General features: G+C 60.1%; 1 protein-coding gene across 10 annotated transcripts in view; it reads left to right on the plus strand.

The window, feature by feature from the left end:
* Positions 1-17318, plus strand: part of MAD1L1 (mitotic arrest deficient 1 like 1) — a 293088-nt gene that overhangs the window by 248511 nt on the left and 27259 nt on the right. For 8 of the 10 annotated variants that reach the window (XM_042240605.2, XM_060406090.1, XM_027961244.3 and 5 more), the window contains one exon: positions 1392-2062. The exons of the other annotated variants lie outside the window; for them this stretch is intronic. In XM_042240605.2, coding sequence (XP_042096539.1) covers positions 1392-1550 — 159 coding nt within the window. In that variant the 3' untranslated portion in view covers positions 1551-2062. Of the gene's footprint in view, positions 1-1391; positions 2063-17318 lie in introns of those variants that run through there. 10 annotated transcript variants of the gene reach the window in all.

A 17318-nucleotide genomic window follows, 5' to 3' on the forward strand; every position in this document is an offset into this window, starting at 1 on the left:
ACTGGTTGAAAGAGTCGCAGTTGTGTGCTGCACGTGGTCCTGTAACAGACGCCTGGCCTGGGCGGGGGCGTGTTGCAGGGTCTCCGCGGCTAGGAGGAGTGCACGTGGGCCCCAGGCAGCTTCCTAGTGGCCGTCACAGGACTGGTGGGGTGGGCGCCCACAGACCGAGGCAGAGCTGGGGTTCGGCTGGCAGGTGGGTTTGGGGTCAGAAGGAGCTGCCTTGGAAGGAGGGGTCTCTAGAGGGTACATGTCACCAGGGTATCCCAGCCCAGGATCCTCCGCATGGAGTGGCGTCCGGCAGCCTCTGGGCAGGGGTGGAGCTGACGGGGTCAGGTGGCTGGCTGGGCAGGTGGCCGCTCCGCTGGCGGGAGGAACGGCTTCAGGCCACAGGATCCTGCCTGATCCTTGATGGCCTCTGCCCAGGCCTGCGCCCTCAGCTCTCCCAGTCCCCAGCAGGCAGCCTCCGCCTGCCCCTGGGTGCTGCCCACGGGAAGGCGTGGTCACGTGAGCCCTGCCCGAGTGTTCAGGCACCTTTGGGCCTCCATCCACCCCCAGTAGCTGAGCACCCGGGCTTGGCCCTGCTCAGACCTGCCTGGTGACCCCAGCTAGCGCTGAGACGTCTCCGAGCTCACGTGTGAGGGGCTGACCGGCTAGTCTGGGGGGCCCTGCCCTGTGGCACCCAGTGTTTAGAGGGGGCCCGTCTTCCTTCCTGGCACTTCCGCAACTTCAGCTGACGTTAATATAAAGAAGCGTGGAAGGAATCAACCTTGGGTTCTCCAGGATGCCTGGCCCCCACCTGCCGCCTGTAGGAAGCCCTCCAGGAGGGGGTGGCCCCCAGCATACCCTCAGCTGGGGGCCCCTCCACTCCTGCCTGAAGCCTCACAGCCAGAAAGGACAGGATCTGAGCCTGGACGGTTGGGCGGGTGGGCACCAGAGGCAGCCCTGCGGAGACCCCGCCCTTGCCGTGCGGCCGGCCCGAGGGCGGTGGGTGAGGGAGGCCCTTGCTCCGAGGCTCCTCGGCTGCCCCCTCCTCACCGGGCACAGCCCGTGAGTGGGACCTGCCTCAGACTGTGCGTGGCCAGCACGGGGCCCTCACGCCCGGCTCCGAGTGTTCTCACGAGGGCGGGGGCTGAGAGTGGGGGTGCCGGGTGGGCTGATCTCGGGGAGCTGGCGAGCTGGAATCCACACGCCCGTCTGCTTCTGGACGCTGGAGAAGGGGTGAGACCTGCCCGTGAGGCCTGAGGCTCAGCCTCGCCGGCGGGGACGCGCCTGGACGTGGGCAATGGCCAGCCTGCCTGTCCGCGTCTGGGCCTGGGGCCTTGCCGGGGCCGGGGGGGGGCGGGGGATCTGCCCGGGCCCGCACCTCCTGACGCGTCTCCGTGCCCCCGCAGGCCGCGGGCCCCTCGGGCACCAGGATGCAGCTGCTGGAGACGGCGTTCTCGCGGACAGTGCCGGGGCTCATCGAACTGCATCTGCTACAGCAGGACAGCATCCCTGCCTTCCTCAGCGCCCTGACCCTCGACCTCTTCAGCCGCCAGACGCTGGCCTAGCCCCCGGCCCCCCGCCTCAGAGTGGGGAGTGGGCAGCCGGCAGGAGCCCCGCTGTCTGTTCCTTGGGGTCTCAGCCCCCGCCGGCCGGCAGGCCCCACCCACCACTGCCCGGCCCCCCAGGCCTGGCCCAGCCTCTGCCCCGATGGGGCCTCGAGCCTCCCGGCCTGGTGGGGACTCCTGAGCATCACCCTGCACCCCGCTGGGCGCCCCACCCGAGCTCAGGGCCCAGGGGTGCACCTCTGGCCGGGTTAGGGATGGTTAAGCCACTCGGGGTGGCCCCCTCCCCAAGCCCTGAGCCCACGCCCGCTCTGCAGGCCAGGCCCACCTCCTCGCCCACCTCCTCGCCCCCTGTCCTGCAGTGCAGATGGCGGGGGGAGCCGTTCCGTGACCAGCTCCCCAGCCCTCCCCACGGTGCCCTCTCACCACAGCCTGCTCCAGCCCGGCCTGGCTGGTGAGCCTGGGCGCCTGCAAAGGCCCAGCTCTCTTGAAATAAAGGTCCCCTCAGCACCCCAGCTGTGTGTGCACCTGAACCCCAGGGCTGGGGCCCTCTGCCCTATGGGCCAGCCCGTGACCACAGACTCACCTCGGGCACGGCCCACGGCGGGTTCCCAGGTCACCTCTGGGGAGGCGGGCGGGGCCGGCGGAGCTGGGGCCGCCCCCGACCCTGCTCTGCGCTCCAGCCCATCACTGTCGGCTCTGGAGCTCAGACCTTGACTCTGTGCCTTGGACAGACGCGGCCCGGCCCTGCCCAGGGTCACCGTGAGGTCGGCCCAGGCCCTCCTGCTGGAATCCGGACCCCCCAGCTGGTCCAGCCACACTGCAGCCTGGGGGTTGCCATGCCCTCTTCTCAGATGAGAAGGCCGCGGCCTGGCATGTGGACTGGCTTCCCAGGGCCCCCGGCTGCTCTGAACTGGACACTCGTCCAGCTGGGGCGTGTCGCTCCCCTCCCGTCAGACGCTCTGGGTGCCTCACACACAGCTGGGCGCCCCAGCGCCAGCCCTGGGGGGTGGGGAGCACGGCTTTGTGCCTGACGGTGGTCGCAGCGCTGGGACGGAAGAAGCACTGCTGAGCCATCAGGGGGCGGGGCTCCTGCGTGGTGAGGCTGGCAGACATCCAAGGGGTTCCGCTCCCCACACCCCCGGCTCCCTGGGGCCTCGGATGCATCAGCACAGCACCCCCTTGGCTCTGCAGCCCTCCCCAGGCAGCTGGGCTGGGGTTCCAAGGCCTGTGGGCCCCCTCCTGCCTCCCCTCAGGAGCCCCAAACCCTCGATGCTGACTTCCTGCCACTTCACGGGGGCAAGGTCCCACGGGGGGCTCTGGGGACCAGGCTCTGACTCTGTCCCGTCCCTCGCCCCCTCGCCCCCTCGCCCCACGGAGAGCTCCCTGGAGAGCTGGGCTGAGCCCAGGCGTGGGAGAGGCTGAGGCCTGGGCCTGACCTCCCTCCCGGGTGAAATTGCTGAGGCCACATGCTGCCAACAGTAATAAAATGCTCAAGTCGGAACCTGACACAATCGTCAGCCCCTAAAATGCCCCGCAAGGCCCCCGTGTGCACCAGCACGTCCCTGCCTGCGGAGGGCGCTCACTGGGGCTAGCTCCCCCGCGGGGCAGGGGCAGGAAGAGGGTCTTGCTGGCCAGACGGTCCCGAAACGCGGGCCAGGGCTGAGGCGCTTGGCCTGTGCCCGGGGGTCACCACGGGCCAACACGGGGTGTGCAAGCCAGGTCGTCTCCATCACATGGCCAGAGCTAAGCTCCCGCAGTCTCGGCAGAAAAGGCGCTGGAGGGCTGGGGGCCTGTGAGTCAGGCTGGGAGGCTGGGGCCACGTTCGTGCTGGGCCCCCAGGCCAGGGGCCCGCTCAGCCCCAGCCTGTGCCTCGTGCCCTGGGTCGCCCAGCACCACTCGTCCCCGCCTGCTGTCACCTCCCAAGAGCCGGCCCCGGGGAGAGTGTCTCCCGGTGGAGCCAGGACTGGCCACGTCTCCGCAGGACAGGGCATACCCAGCAGCTAAGCCTCCCCCGAGTCCAGCCTCCTGTGAGCACCTGGCCCTGGGCTCCCCACTGCCCCAGGCTCCCCACCTTTGTCCACAGTGAGAAGGTCCCCGAGACCACCTCCAGGTGGGAAACCCACTCCGGGCCTGGGCCACCCACCCAGCACCAGCTCGGAGCCAGCCCCAGGTTGACAGTGATTGTGCTCAGTTACGAGACTTCTGTCCCTGAAGAGAGGCAGGAGCTAACCCACCCCCAGGGATGTGTCTGAGCAGGACGGGGCACAGAGGCCTCTGGTATCCTCCTGGTTGACTGGGTCACCAGCCACCAAGCTTGCCCGCTCCCTGCCCCACCGCTGGCCAGGGGCTCCGAGCGCACTCACATGGGGAGCCGGACTCCAGAAGGGTCTGGTTCTGGCAGACCCCCTCTGCCACCAGCTCATTAGTGGGCACCTATGCCAAGGGGTTGTTAAGCCGCTAATGACTAATTTTAAGGGATTAGTGCGGCAGCAATAAGCCGTAATTGCCAGAACAGAATGGGGTTTGGTGTGCCCCAGGCTCCTTCCAGCGTCCCCTGTGCTCCCAGGAGGAGGGCGCCACCTGCCTGGCCCCTAGGGACCCCCAGGACCCCGCCTCCCCCCGCACCGGGCATCAGGGCTGGCAGCTCAGCTCCCCAGGATGCAGCGTGGTCCCTGTCCCTCCGTGTGCGCCTGGTTCAAGCTCTGGAGATGAGCACAAACCCAGTGTGGACCACAACCAGCGCACCACCCGGGGGGCGGTTGGAAACTCCGGGGCCCGCTGGGTCAGAATCCGCGTGTGATTGACCCCACTGGAGGCTGGTAGGCTCTCCCCTCCCCGCCCCGATGGGAACATCCCAGTGTGCAACGCTCTGTCCAGCCTGTGAGCTGACTCCCGTCCCACAGTGATCCTGCAGGCTGGACCTCATCAAAGGAGGCGGCGGAGGTTTGGAAAGGGCCTGAGCCCGCCTCGGGCTACGTGCACGTCCTTCAGGCCTGGCCCTCCCGGCAGGGACAGCTGCCCTCGCGACCCCCGCTTCTGGGTCAAATGTGGCCTGCTTCCCTCGTCCCTCAGGACGCCAGGGCCAGCTGAAGGGCCGGCGTCTGTCCCCAGGCAGCCTCGGGGGAGACTCAGGTCCAGGCAGGACAGGCAGCGGTGTGTGCACGGGCCCACGTGCAGGACTGCGTGAGTGGGCGTGTGTGCGTGTGACCGTCACGTGTGCCCTGTGCGTGGAGGGCCGGGTAACGTGTGTGGACCTGCATGTGCGCACGGTGAGGACCGGTGGCTTTACCAAGCTGCCTAAATTCCCGCTTCGGGCCCAGAGGGGCAGGGCCTCACCCAAGGTCACACAGCTCGGGGGGCCAGTGCCCTGTGGCCTGTCTGCTGTGGTTCCCGTTTTCTCCTCGTTCTCTGTGTCTTCAGTTGCATGACGCTGACGGACTCACAGTGCGTAAAGAAACACCCTCGGCAGCAGAAAGGTCGAGTGTAAGAGCCCCCGGCCCCACCTAGCTCGTCCGCCTGCGGCGGCTGCAGCTCACACAGTGCGGCGTCCGTCTCGCCGGGCTTCTCTGCGCTTTTAGAGTAACTGGGTTCTGCAGCTTGGGCTTTTTTTTCTCACTTAACAATTGTCTTGGAAATTCTCCATAAAAGCATCGACTGATGTATTTCACTGGATTTTTTTTTATTTCCAAAACACTTAAGGAGTTTTATTGAAAGCAATAAACTGCAGAAACACCAGATTCTCATTTTAAAGTGAAATCGACAGCGTCTCTCAGAACTTCCATACTTCTGAGCCATGTTGGTCATTTAAAAACAAGCAAATGCCAAAACAAAAACGAATTTCCAGGTTCAAATTAGCAGCCCTTGCCTGTAGTCCTTTTTCTTGTGGTTCCAGTCCCCACCCTGTTCATGGCCCCAGGTTTTCCAGAGTGAGCAGAAGGTTTGGGGTCTTTCCCAACTGGTTAATATTTCTGAGAACTGGACCGCATGGCAAGTCTCGGACACGCCAGCCCTGGTCTTCCCCTCCCGAGCATCCGCCCAGTGGGGCTTTCTTCCCGGAATCTCGCCACCTGGTCCTCCCTTGTGGACGGACCTGTCCCCAGACTCATCTGCTGAGTTCCTACCTCTGTGCCTCACAGTGTGGCTGCTTGGGGACTCAGCCTTTCCAGAGGCGGCCGAGTTAAGCCAGGGTTTAGGCTGGGCCCTAACCCCGTAGGGCTGGTGTCCTTGCAAGAGGAGAGGAGGGGACACAGAGCCACCGGGGACGACCACGTGAGGGGCGAGGAGAAGTTGGCCGTCGGCACACCGAGGACAGAGGCTTCCGGAGGAGCCAGCCCTGCCCCACACCTGGATCTCAGGCGCCCAGCCTCCAGGACTACGAGGAAACCGCCTGATGCCGAAGCCACCCAGGCTGTGGTTCATTGTTATGGGGGCCGGCGGGGGGCCCTGAGCCGGTTCGGGCCGAGCCTGTGTACCCTTCCTGTGGCGCTTGACACCGCCGCCTGACGCTTCCTTCTGCGTGTCTCGCGTACAGTGTATGCGTGTTACGTGTATACACCTCTCCATCCGTGTCGGTGCCGCCTCAAGAACTTGTAGAGCCGCCCTGATGACAGGCATAGCACGCAAGCCACGTGTGTATGTAATTTGAAATTCTTAGTAACCACATTTAAAAAGCAGGTGAGATTTTGGTGAATGTGTTTAACCTAATATAGCCACAGTTTTATTTCAACGTGGAGTCAGTGTGAAACTTAGTTTCGCAGTGTATATGAACATTGAATCATCCTGTCGTTGAAACCAATATGTCGGTTGTATCTTAACTTTAAAATACGAGTTCTCTCTATATGCATAGAAATTAGTGAGAGTCACTTGACCGTCTCTTGGCACCGAGTCTGGAAACCCAGCTCGTGCTTTACCCTTGCAGCCCACCTGGGTTCCAACCAGCCGTGGTCTCAGCAGCGCATGCGCAACGGCCCCCAGTCTGGCGCCCCGCCCCGCCCCGCCGCGGCTCTCCAGCACCGCGGACAGGGCCCGGGCGGGGAGGGTCCCGGGCCCCTGGCGGCACTGCCAAGGAGCCATGGTGTCCGACGGATGAGAAAAGTGGCTGTCCCAGCAGGTCACCGGGAGCTCCTGGAGACGTCGCCGGAGCCGCGGGGCTCGGCCCCCCCACGATCGCAGTGCACACCTGGGTCCGGGCTCCCTCAGGGTTCCCCACCGGGGCGCCTCCGCTTCCCCATGAGCCAGGCCCAGGCAGCGCACACTCCCCTGGCCTGGACTCCAGGCTCTGCCCCTACCTGAGCCTCAGTCTCCACGTGGGGAAAATGGCCCGACAGCACAGCCAGCTGTGGGTCCCTGAGAGCTGCCCCCAGCACCGCTCCCCCCGCGGGCTCCATGTGTGGCCTGTAGTGTGACACTCAAATTAGCTCAATTACCAGCGGCCTTCGTGGCTTTTTTCTTTGTTTCAAACTTAAAATGGAAATTTACCTTTGCACCAGGTTTACAGGCTGTTAACGGAATTCACTTAATCAAAGCCCAACACCAAGTCCTTGAAAATGAGAATTAAAAAAGGTCTTCATTTGCATATTCATGTTTTTAATAGGGTTCAGAAGGTATATTTGCAACTGATGAGAAGGATTAATTAAACCTAATTTGCATTGGTGGAGCATCTTAACCCCTTCCACGCTGGCCCGAGGCTGGGAGGGCCCAGAGGGGCCCAACCTGGCGGGGCAGGTGGCCCAAGACCCGCCGCTGAGCCACTTCCTGGCGCCACGTGTCCCGAGACCAGAGGTCCGCGCGTGGGTCCAGCCCACGGCCTTCACAGCAGCCACCCCGAAGACGTAGCTGGTAGGTTTTACTTAAAAACACACACATCTGAGTGTTTTCTTTTTCTCGTAACATTCACAGCCAGTCATTGTCAAATATTTGGAGAATGTGGGAAAGTCTAGGAAGAAACTGAAAGTCACTACCCATCACCCAGAGGCAGTCCCTGTACAAGGCTGACAGCTGTCTTCTGGCCCGCCCCCGCGGGCGTGCGTGTGCGCGGTGTGCGTGTGCGCGCTTGGAGTGCGTGTGCGTGCTTGGAGTGCGTGTGCGTGCTTGGAGTGCGTGTGCACGGTGTGCGTGTGCGCGCTTGGAGTGCGTGTGCGTGTGCATGCGCGTTGTGCATGCTTGGAGTGCGTGTGCGCGCTTGGAGTGCGTGTGCGCGCGTGTGCGCGGTGTGCGTGGGCATATGCAGTGTGCGGGGCGTGTGCCTGCATGGTGTACATGTCTGCGCGCACGGCGTGCGTGCCTGGTGCACGTGTGCGTGCGCGGTCTGCGTGGCGTGCTGCGTGGGTCGTCAGTGCGCGCGCCCCTCGGCCTCCTCGCCCGCCGGGCGGCGCCTCCTCGCGTTCCGCCGCGGCCGCGTGCCCGCGTGTCCCTCAGGACGGATGACGCCGGACAGGAGCCGGAGCCCAGCCCGCAAACGACGACGTGCGGGGAGGCAGCAGGTAGTCCCGGGTGACGGGGGCCCAGTCGTGCCCGCGTCCGCTTCGGGGGGTGGTGGGCACGCGGCAGCAGCGGCCTGCGAGAGCCCCGACTGCCGCGAGGCCGCGGGGGCGCGCGGAGGACTCGGACGGGCGCGAGTGACCGCGGGCAGGGCCGCGGGCAGGCCGGGAGCCGCGTGGGCGCGCCGCGGGCTCCCTCCTTCCTGCCCGGGCGTGTTTGCCCGCCGGGCTCTCGGCTTGCGGCGCGGGCCGTGCGCCCACCGCCCCCCAGGCCCCCCGCTCTGAAGCCCTCGCGCCCCAACAACACCCCGCAGACGGCGCAGCTCCAGCAGACGCCGGTTTCCCCCAGAGCTGGTGCCGGCAGGGCTGGTTGAGGCTGCCCGGCCCCTGTGTCCCCCAGCTTCTCGGAAGGCCAGGCCTCCCACCCACGGGAGCTGCTTCACCTCAGCCACCCCCTGAAGGCCTGCGTGGGTGAGGACGTCCGCGTTTGGGGCCGTGCAGCCCGCGGCGGTAGGGCGTACCTAGTTAGGAAGGCGCAGGAAGCAGTCTAAGCAGATCTGTATATTTAGCGCCTGGTTTTCATTAAACATTTAGACACGTTTGATTAAAGTTTATAATCAATACCTAAATATCTGGCAAGCTTTCTTGGTTAATTTTTTAATGGGGATTCATTAATTGCACGAGTGTTTAAATATTTAGGGAAAGATGCTTAATAGATTGCTAAGATTAGCGAGTTGGTCCCTGGCCACCCACGAAGGGCGGAGCCGGGACAGGACAGGCTCCTCCGTGGGCGGCGCTGGAGCTCGCCCCCCCCCCCACCCCGGGGCTCCCGGGAGCGCTCTTCTAGCTTCAAGACCCCAGTCACAGGCAGCCTGCTGCTCAAGGGGGACAGGAGGGGCTGTAGAAGGGCTGGGGGAGAGGTCGGGCTTCCAGACGTTGAAAGGCAGGAACAGGTCAGGGTCGCTGCTGGAGGCGGGAGGGGAGACCGGAACAGACAGCGAGGCCCTGAGGGGGGCGGGTGAGGGCCCCCTGGGGGAGACCCTGGGGGTGAGGGGACGTCCTGGCCGTCATGGGGACACGGCCGGCTCCCAGGCGGAACCCACACCCACAGTTTCCTGGAGCACCTAGGCCAGAAGGTGGGCCCCATGGGGGGAAACCCGATGCCAGGAGGCAGCAGACCAAACCCAGGGCTGGAGAGGAGGACGGTTCTGAGCTGGGAGTTCGAGTTCATGGAGTGGGGTTTTGTACCGTAAAGCAAAGCAAACACCCCCAGGTTGCTGGTGCTCAGAAAGCCTGCCCACCTGAGAGTCCTCCGCGGAGGCCCGGCAAGCGACTCCACAGGGAACGGCAGCAGTAAGCACTCGGGTTGGCTTCAGTGGAGCCACGTGTTTCTGTAAGTCTGTGTATCACGCTCAGTCCAGTCGCTCAGCCACGTCCAACTCTTTGTGACCCCGTGGACCGCAGCCACCAGGCTTCCCCGTCCATCGCCAGCTCCCGGGGCTTGCTCAGACTCCTGTCCATCGAGTGGGTGATGCCACCCAACCGTCTCGTCCTCTGTCGCGCCTTCTCCTCCCGCCTTCAGTCTTACACTGAACGAACATTAACCGTTCCTCTTGAAAGTGAACGCACGAGGCACGCGGTATTCGCGATGCTTGGGTGTGTGCAAGGTTCCACTTGTGTGTGTCATTAATTTGGCCATGCAGTAGGTGGGACAAGCCAGGAAACAGGTTGTGGGGGCGTGCGCCTCGGGGATCCCGCCCCCCATGCGCATGGTGCTGCTGGGCAGCGCCCCGGCCCCCTGCCCTGCGCCCTGCGTTTGGAGCGCATCCGTCGGCTCGCTCTGTCCGCCGCTCACGTCACGCTGCACGTGCGGTTTGGTGTTGCTTGCTTTCGTGCCTACCGGTGATCGACGCAGCTTTCCCCACTCGACACAGTGTTTCTAAGGTTCGTCTGCGTTGTCTGTAAAATTCCATTGCATAAATACACCCCGAAAATGTACTTTTCCATTCACCCGTCAAACGGACGTTTGGACCGTTTCCAGTGTTTTGCTTCTAAAAGCAACGTGCTGTGAACAAGCCGGCTCGTCTCCTTGGGCTCAGAAGCAAACATTTCTTTAGAATTTAAGGAGAAGCAGAGCTGCGGGGTCATGGCGTCTGCAAACGCTCAGTTTACAAGATGAAGCCTAATTATTTTCCAAGGAGCCTGGAGCCATTTGCATTCCACCAGCAAGACAACCGCATCCCCAGCGGTGGTCCCACGGGTGTGGCAGCTCGGGGGTCTTCACGCGCGTTTCCTCCAGCTGGCAGGGGAGTAGGCATCCTTGCCGGTGCCTTGTCGCTGAGAAGCTGGCTTCCGTCCCTCCTGTTTTTCTGTGGCTCTTTCCCTTACCAGTTTTTATGCCCTGATGCTACCCCTTTGCTGGTGTGTGCCCGGCAGCACCCCTCCCACTCCGCTGCTGGCTTTCATCGCCTCTGGTCCTGATGAGCAGGGCCCTGTGTCAGCGCAGCTGCGTTTATGAAGCTGCTCTTCGGCGCCCTGCGTGTCTGTGTCTTGCTTCCGCAGGCTTCCCGCCTAGGTGAGGTCGTGGAGGTAATCCCCCACTTTGTCTTCCACAGCTGAGTTTTATTTATGGCTTGAGACAGAAATCCAATTTCATTTTTTCCGCATGAATAACTAATTGTCTTGGTAGCATTTGCTAAATGGTCTCCTCTCGTGCAGGGTCTTCCCCCCGCCTCCACTGTCATAAACCAGGTCCCATGAACCAGCAGGCCTGCCCCTGGGCTTCGCCTCTCCTCCTGGCTCACAAAGTCTATCGCAGGATTAATGCCAAAGTATCTTAATTACTGAGCTCCTCACACAGCAAGGTCAGGGGATGGAAGGGGCCATGAGGGCCTTCTGTGTGCTTGTAGTAAGCTTTCGGTTTCTTAAAAGAGAGTATTTCTTTTTGCTGCGTGTATGTTTTTTCTTACACACTGAATAAACTTGTGCCTGTGTTCATTACCTACTGTACGTAATCACACAAAGTCACACATTACAGGACACGGGGTTGTGCACGGACAACCGCAGTTACAGAGCCTTTCTTCGGGAATAGAAAGTTCCAGTCTCTCCCCCTTTCCCTGGGAGATTTTGTCATGGGCATTTTTAATGAAGCATAACAAAAACAAGGATGCGCAAATGGATGCTCAGTAAACTCACTGAATTCTCCGGGTTTCCAGCCCCCACGCGAACGCCGCCAGGACGTCAGAAGCCATCGCGGGCCTGCTCCCAGTCGTGGCCCCCGCCGCCCTAAGTGACCTCCCGCACCTGCCGCCGGCTTGCCTGCTCCTGAACTTGAGCGGCGTTCCTCGGCGTCTGGCTTCTGCCCAGTCTTGTGTTTAACACGCCCGACTAGGTTGCTACCAGGGCTTCCTTTTCCCAGGTTCTTACGGAGAAGCGTTTCGCGGAGATGAAAGGGTTGCACGGTGAACGCTACACTCACGGCCCCGATGCTGCCACTGACGCTTTCGGGGTTTGGTCTCCGACATCTGCACGCATCCACCGTTCCAGCCGTCCGTCCCTCTCGATGCGCCTGAGAGTAAAGCACAGACATCAGTACCCTTCTCGCCGGGTAGCTCAGCGTCTGCGAGGTTAACCAGGTTCCCTCCGTGTCTGCAGTGTCTTCTCTCCAAAGTCAGATTCGCCCCTGAAGCGTCACCCTTCAGTGGCGACTGTGCACACGCGTGAAGCCCCAGAGCACACAGCGTCGGCGTGGTTCCAGAACCTCCCTGCTTCTCCTTCTCGGCCAGCCGCCTCCTCGTTCCCCAGAGGCAGCGGCTCCCTGGTTTGGCCACTTTATTGGGACGTAACTGACACCTACAGGTCCTGGGCACCTGGACTCAGCCGTAGTCCAGCTCCCGGGCCCCGGGTGTCCGGCCTCTTTGCCCCTTTCTTCCTGACGAGCTCTGTCTGACTGCGGCCTTGTTAAGGGTTCTGGAGGGTTCTATCCCCCACACCCGGCAAGAAGCAGAAGGGGGTCTTAGCTGACGTTCACTGTGAGGAGCTGGAGGGGCTCCCACAGTGTGGGGACCCGGGACGGGGACCCTGGGGTCTCCACCCCGTGGACGGGTCCGCTGCAGCCCGGGCTCCCTGCCCAGCCCGGCGGCCAGGGAGGGTTAGGCTTTCTCCGTGCTGAGTTGTGACGCTCTGCGCTGGGCTGGCGTCTGTCCAGCGGCCTCCGCTCTGGGAGGTGCTGGTGTCCGCTCGTCACGGGACAGTGGCGACTCTAGGACGAACTCGAGAGTTGTCTTTCTGCCCATTTTCAAATCCAGTGGTTTTCCTTTTTCTTACTGGTTTGTGGGACATTCTGAGTGTGAATTCCTTGTCAGACATGTGTCACAAATAATGTCTCCCAGACTGTGGGCTTGCCTATTTATTTTCTTAATAATGTCTCCTGATGAACAGAAGTTTGCAGTTTTAATTATCTCGTTTATCATTTTTTAATGCCAGTGCTTTCTGCATCTTTTTCAGCCAGCTTTGTCTAGCCCAAGGGAATGGGACTTTCTTCTCTATGTTCTAGAGACCTTGTAATTTAGCTTTTATGCTCGTACATACGGCCTGCCTCAGTTCAGTTTTATGTATGGTGTGGGGTCGGGATTCATGTCTTTGGTTGAAGGCCCGTTGCTTTGGAACCCCTGCCTGGAAAGTACGTCCTCTGCCTCTGCCTGTGCCGTCGGCCAGGGGCTCTGCCTGCCCTACTGATCCCCGGTTCCACACACTCTGAATCACTGCACATCTCTGTAAAGCCTTGATATGAGGTGTCTAGTAAGTTTTGCTAAATTCATTATCGATTCTAATAATTCGTGGATTGTTTTGGATTTGCTATTCTCACAGCTGTGTCCTCAAATAAAGACAGTTCCCTCCCTCGTATCTGATTTTCATCCCTTTTGCTCTGGCTTGCCTCACTGCATTAGCCAGGACCTACTGCGTGGCATTCAGTAGAAACGGTGGCTATGGGTGACCTTGCTTTGTTTATAAGGCAGTCAGCAGTTCACCGTTGATATGATGTTACCTATAAGTTATTTTGATACCCTTGTTTGACTTAAGAAAGTATTGTGCTATCCGTGATTTTCGGAGCTTTTTATCATGAAAAGTTGCTCTTTTTTCATTTCTGTTCAGGTAACCATATGGCATTCCTCTTCCGCTCTGTTGAGATGGTAAATACCTTTTTTTTTAAGTGTTGAAGCAACCTTTGATTCCTGGGGTCAGCCCACTTGGTCATGATATACTGGACATTTTGAGACATCCCTGCATTCAGCTTGCTGGGCTTTTTTAAAGAGGATTTTTGACTCTACCTTAACGAGGCATATTCTGAAATTTTCGTGGGTGTCTTTGATTTTGTTATCAGAGTAACAGCGACTCCATAATACAAGTGTGAAGTGATTCCTGCTTTTCCTGCTTCTGAAAGTGTGTGGGAAGAAAAGCTTCTTACGCTCAGTCGCGTCCGACTCTGTGACCCCGTGGACGGTGGCCCGCCAGGCTCCTCTGCCCGTGGGATTCTCCAGGCAAGAATGTTGGCCTGGGCTGCCGTTTGCTCCTGTGGAGGCTCTTCCCCACCCAGGGGTCGAGCCGGCGTCGCCTGCGTTGCAGGTGGGTTCGTTACCTCTGAGCTTGTAGACGGGGGTTACTGCCCCCTTGAATGTTTGGTGGAATTCACCAGGGAAGCCGTCGAGGCCTGGGTCTCGCCTCCGCCGTGTCATTTAGGGTGAGTCGCGTTTCTTTACCAGACACGGGGCTGTCCGGTTTCTGTTCCCTGGAGTGAGCTTTGGTGGTTTGCGTCTCTCAGGAAGTGTGGTGGCCTCGGTTACAGAGTTTATGAGGGTGAAGCAGTGTGTAATGTCCCCTCAGAAGTCTGCAGGGCTGTGACGATGGCCCTCCCCTCCGTCATGATGTTGGAAGCTTGCTGTTTCTCCTGCTCCTCCTCCTCCTCAGGCTAAAGATTTGTTAACTTTATTGACCTTTTTCAAAGAGCCAGGTTCTCATTCCATTGACTTTTCTCTGTTGTTTTCCGCTGTTCACGTTCTGTTCACCTTTGCTCATTTCGGGTCTTTGAAAAAGATTTTTGCTTCCCGCCGCTTGCTTTGGGGTTAATTTGCTTTCATTTTTCAAGTTCTGATGTGGATCCAACCAGACAGAAACCACACCGTGGTCTGAGCAGGGGAAGTGTGACGCAGAAAAAGTAGAGAGGGTCAGGGGAGGCTCTGCCGAGGCGGGGAGAGAACTCGAGGGGCCCGAGGGCTCCGGAGCAGGACAGACTTGGGGGCTCAGGCCTCCCTGAGGAAGGTGGGGTTCCCCACGGGGGAGGAGAGTTGGCTGGTTTTCTGGGCAAGGTCTTCTTCACGGCCCCTGGAAAGCAGAGCAGCGCTCTGGGCAGTGGGCAGCCGGGCAGGCCTGGGGCATGTGGCCCCAGCCCCCTCGGGGGTGGTCTGGGCGGCCACACAGGCCCTGGGGAGCCGGGCGTGGCGGGTGCCCGTGGCGTCTGTGCTTCCCAGCTCTGACCGCCTGGCCGTCCAGCGTCATGGGCTGGACCCCCTCTGGAGGCAGCAAGCTGGGGGCTCGGGCTCACTCTAGCAGGCGCTGTGATGACTGGGGCTTGCTGAGGAGACAAGTATGTTCCCACCACTTTTCATCCAGGCAGAGAGTAGAATTCTTCAGTCCTGTGTGGCATTTAGAAAGATTGGCAGTCTGTGGCAACACAGCAAAGAATATCAGTATTTGTATCTGGACTGTATTCTCAAAATGCAGTGCGGTGTATAACTTCTGTTTAATAAGCATTTTATAATTTGACTTTTGAAATATTCTTAAATAAGCTTTGAGTCAAAAAGGAAATAAAAAGCTGCACTTAAATTCTATAATGATGACGAGAACATCAGGTGTTTAATTATGAGATTCAGCTGAGACTGTGAGGGGAGAAACGCTATAGGATCAGAGGATTCCATTGTTGAACAAAAAATATTAAAAGCCAAGAACTTGGAAAGGCATCTAAACACACCTAAAAAAGAGAACAAGAATAAGGGAAAAGCAAGTTACATTAAGATCATCAGTGACACGTGTAGGCCCCGAAGCTGGTGTTTGGAAACCGGCAGGAGCGCAAAGGCGGTGTCTGCGCTCTAACGGGGCCGCCCGGCCTGTGCCCGGGCAGGGTCTGCAGGCCTCTGTGCCAACGTCCGTCAGGGCGGGCACCTCGGCCTGGCTGGAAGCCGCGGGCAGGGCCCCACCGCCCCAGCGGCTGTGAGCTGTGTCTCGGGAGTCCAGGGACGCCGGGAGGGGCCGCACTCCAGGTGCGGTCCGTGCGGGAGCCACGCGGGTCTCAGTTGAGGCCCTGATGGAAATGGGATGAGTCAGGCTCCGGGCCGGGGCTCTAACGCAGAGAGCCTCCCTGGAGGTGCTGCTTGAGACCTGAGCTGACTCCCTGCCGGGCAAGGTGAGGGCAAGCCTGTAGTGAGAGGGGTCCTGGGACCCGGGAAACACAGGCGCGAGAGTGGAGGGGTGCAGGCCCCCGGGGCTGAAAGGCTCCGACACGGCTGTCCTGTGCCCAGAGGGGCAGGGCACCAAGCCCGGGACGCGGGTGGGGTAGGTCAGAGCCCTGCGTGACGTCAGGATGCAGCCGGGGCTGCCCTCTCCCAAGCCTCAGGCCTGGGAATGGCCTGGGACCCGGCGGCACGGGCCGGCTCTGCCTTGGGGTTGGACCTCAGAGTTGTATGCTCTGCAGGACGCCAGATGGCAAAGGGCCAGATGGTGTCTGGAGTGGCCCTGTAGTGCCCCAGGGACCCGCCTGAAGCAAACACATCTCTGAAGGAGCACCCCCACCCCAGGCCGCGGAGAATTTCCACGCTCAGTGTCAAGCATGTGTTTATATAAGATACAGGTGAGCGTACGGATCTTTAAAGTCCCAAAGCATCCAAGAAAGGAAAACCCCAAATAACAAATAGAACTCGGTCCATAAAGACACAGGTATTAGTGGAAGGAACACGTCGCTTTACTCTGGAGGCTGGTGACCCGGGAAGACAGACGGAGGCCTGCTGTCCGAGGGCAGGAGACAGGTTTCCAGGACCGCTGTGCAGAGGCCGTGGCCCGAGGGCGCCTCCCACGTGAGTCTCGGGCTGCTTGGCGTCCACCCATCGTCTGGTCTCATGGGGTCTCCGTGCTTGTGGCCAGCAGTTTGTACACAGGGGCCGGTTCTGCTTCCTATAAAGACAACTCAGGGACGTGTCTGACTTCTGCCCGTGCCTCTCAGGGGCCTGGCAGCTCGGAGGCTCAGGCTGGCGTGTCGTCTCAGCGGTCGCCGGCTCCGGGCCCAGCAGCCCGGCCTTGTTTCTGCGTCTGCACGATCCCCGGTCATTACCTGTCCAGCCGCCGTCTGAGACCTGGGCAGGCCTGGGAGACCACAGCTCGCCCTCAAACAAGCGGCAGGCGGAGGACCGGGCCGGGGGCTGTCCCAGGAAGGCCCGTAGCGTCCTGCTCGGCTTCAGTCCCCGCTTTTCCCCTCCTGATCCTCCATCCAGAGGGCACAGGTGTGGAGCAAGAAAGGGAGTAACGTTTTGGATGGAAGGGTTAATCGTAAACTTGGCAGAGGAATGCAGTTTGGGAACTCGGTTTTAAAATATACGGAGATTCTGAACTGGAATGTACCTGTTAGCGTGACGTATTTTATTAACATCAAGAAAACAAGTTCCAGAGCTACACGGGGTGACTGACAAACCCAGCGGCGTAATGGACAGAACACGCAGATAAGTATCAGTGAGGATTTAGAAGATGCGGGCAACAAAAGGGGCGAATTTGATCTACGGGACTTTTATAGAACTCTGCATGCAGTGACTGGGGAATATGCTTTCCTTTAAGTGCGCAAGGAGCATTATAGAATTGGCCGCGTTAGGTCATAAATCCAGTCTCAGCAGACAGAAGGGCTGAAGCGCAGGAAGCATTAGTGTGAGTCGCTCAGTCGTGTCTGACTCTGTGTGACCCCGTGGACTGTAGCCGCCAGGCTCCTCTGTCCACGGGATTCTCCAGGCAAGAATACTGGAGTGGGCTGCCGTTTCCTTCTCCAGGGGATCTTCCCAACCCAGGGATCAAACCTGGGTCTCCTGCATTGCAGGCAGATGCTTTATCCTCTGAGCCACCAGGGAGGTAAGATCACACTGTAAGTGGGCAGGAAACTTGTGAAAATTAGGGGGCTCTCATTCCTGAAAATCATCTGGAAATTTAAAAAGCATACTTCTAATGGCACATGGGTTAAAAAGAAAGTCTCATAATG

Source organism: Ovis aries, chromosome 24 (genome assembly GCF_016772045.2).
Source record: "Ovis aries strain OAR_USU_Benz2616 breed Rambouillet chromosome 24, ARS-UI_Ramb_v3.0, whole genome shotgun sequence".
Taxonomy (NCBI): domain Eukaryota; kingdom Metazoa; phylum Chordata; class Mammalia; order Artiodactyla; family Bovidae; genus Ovis; species Ovis aries.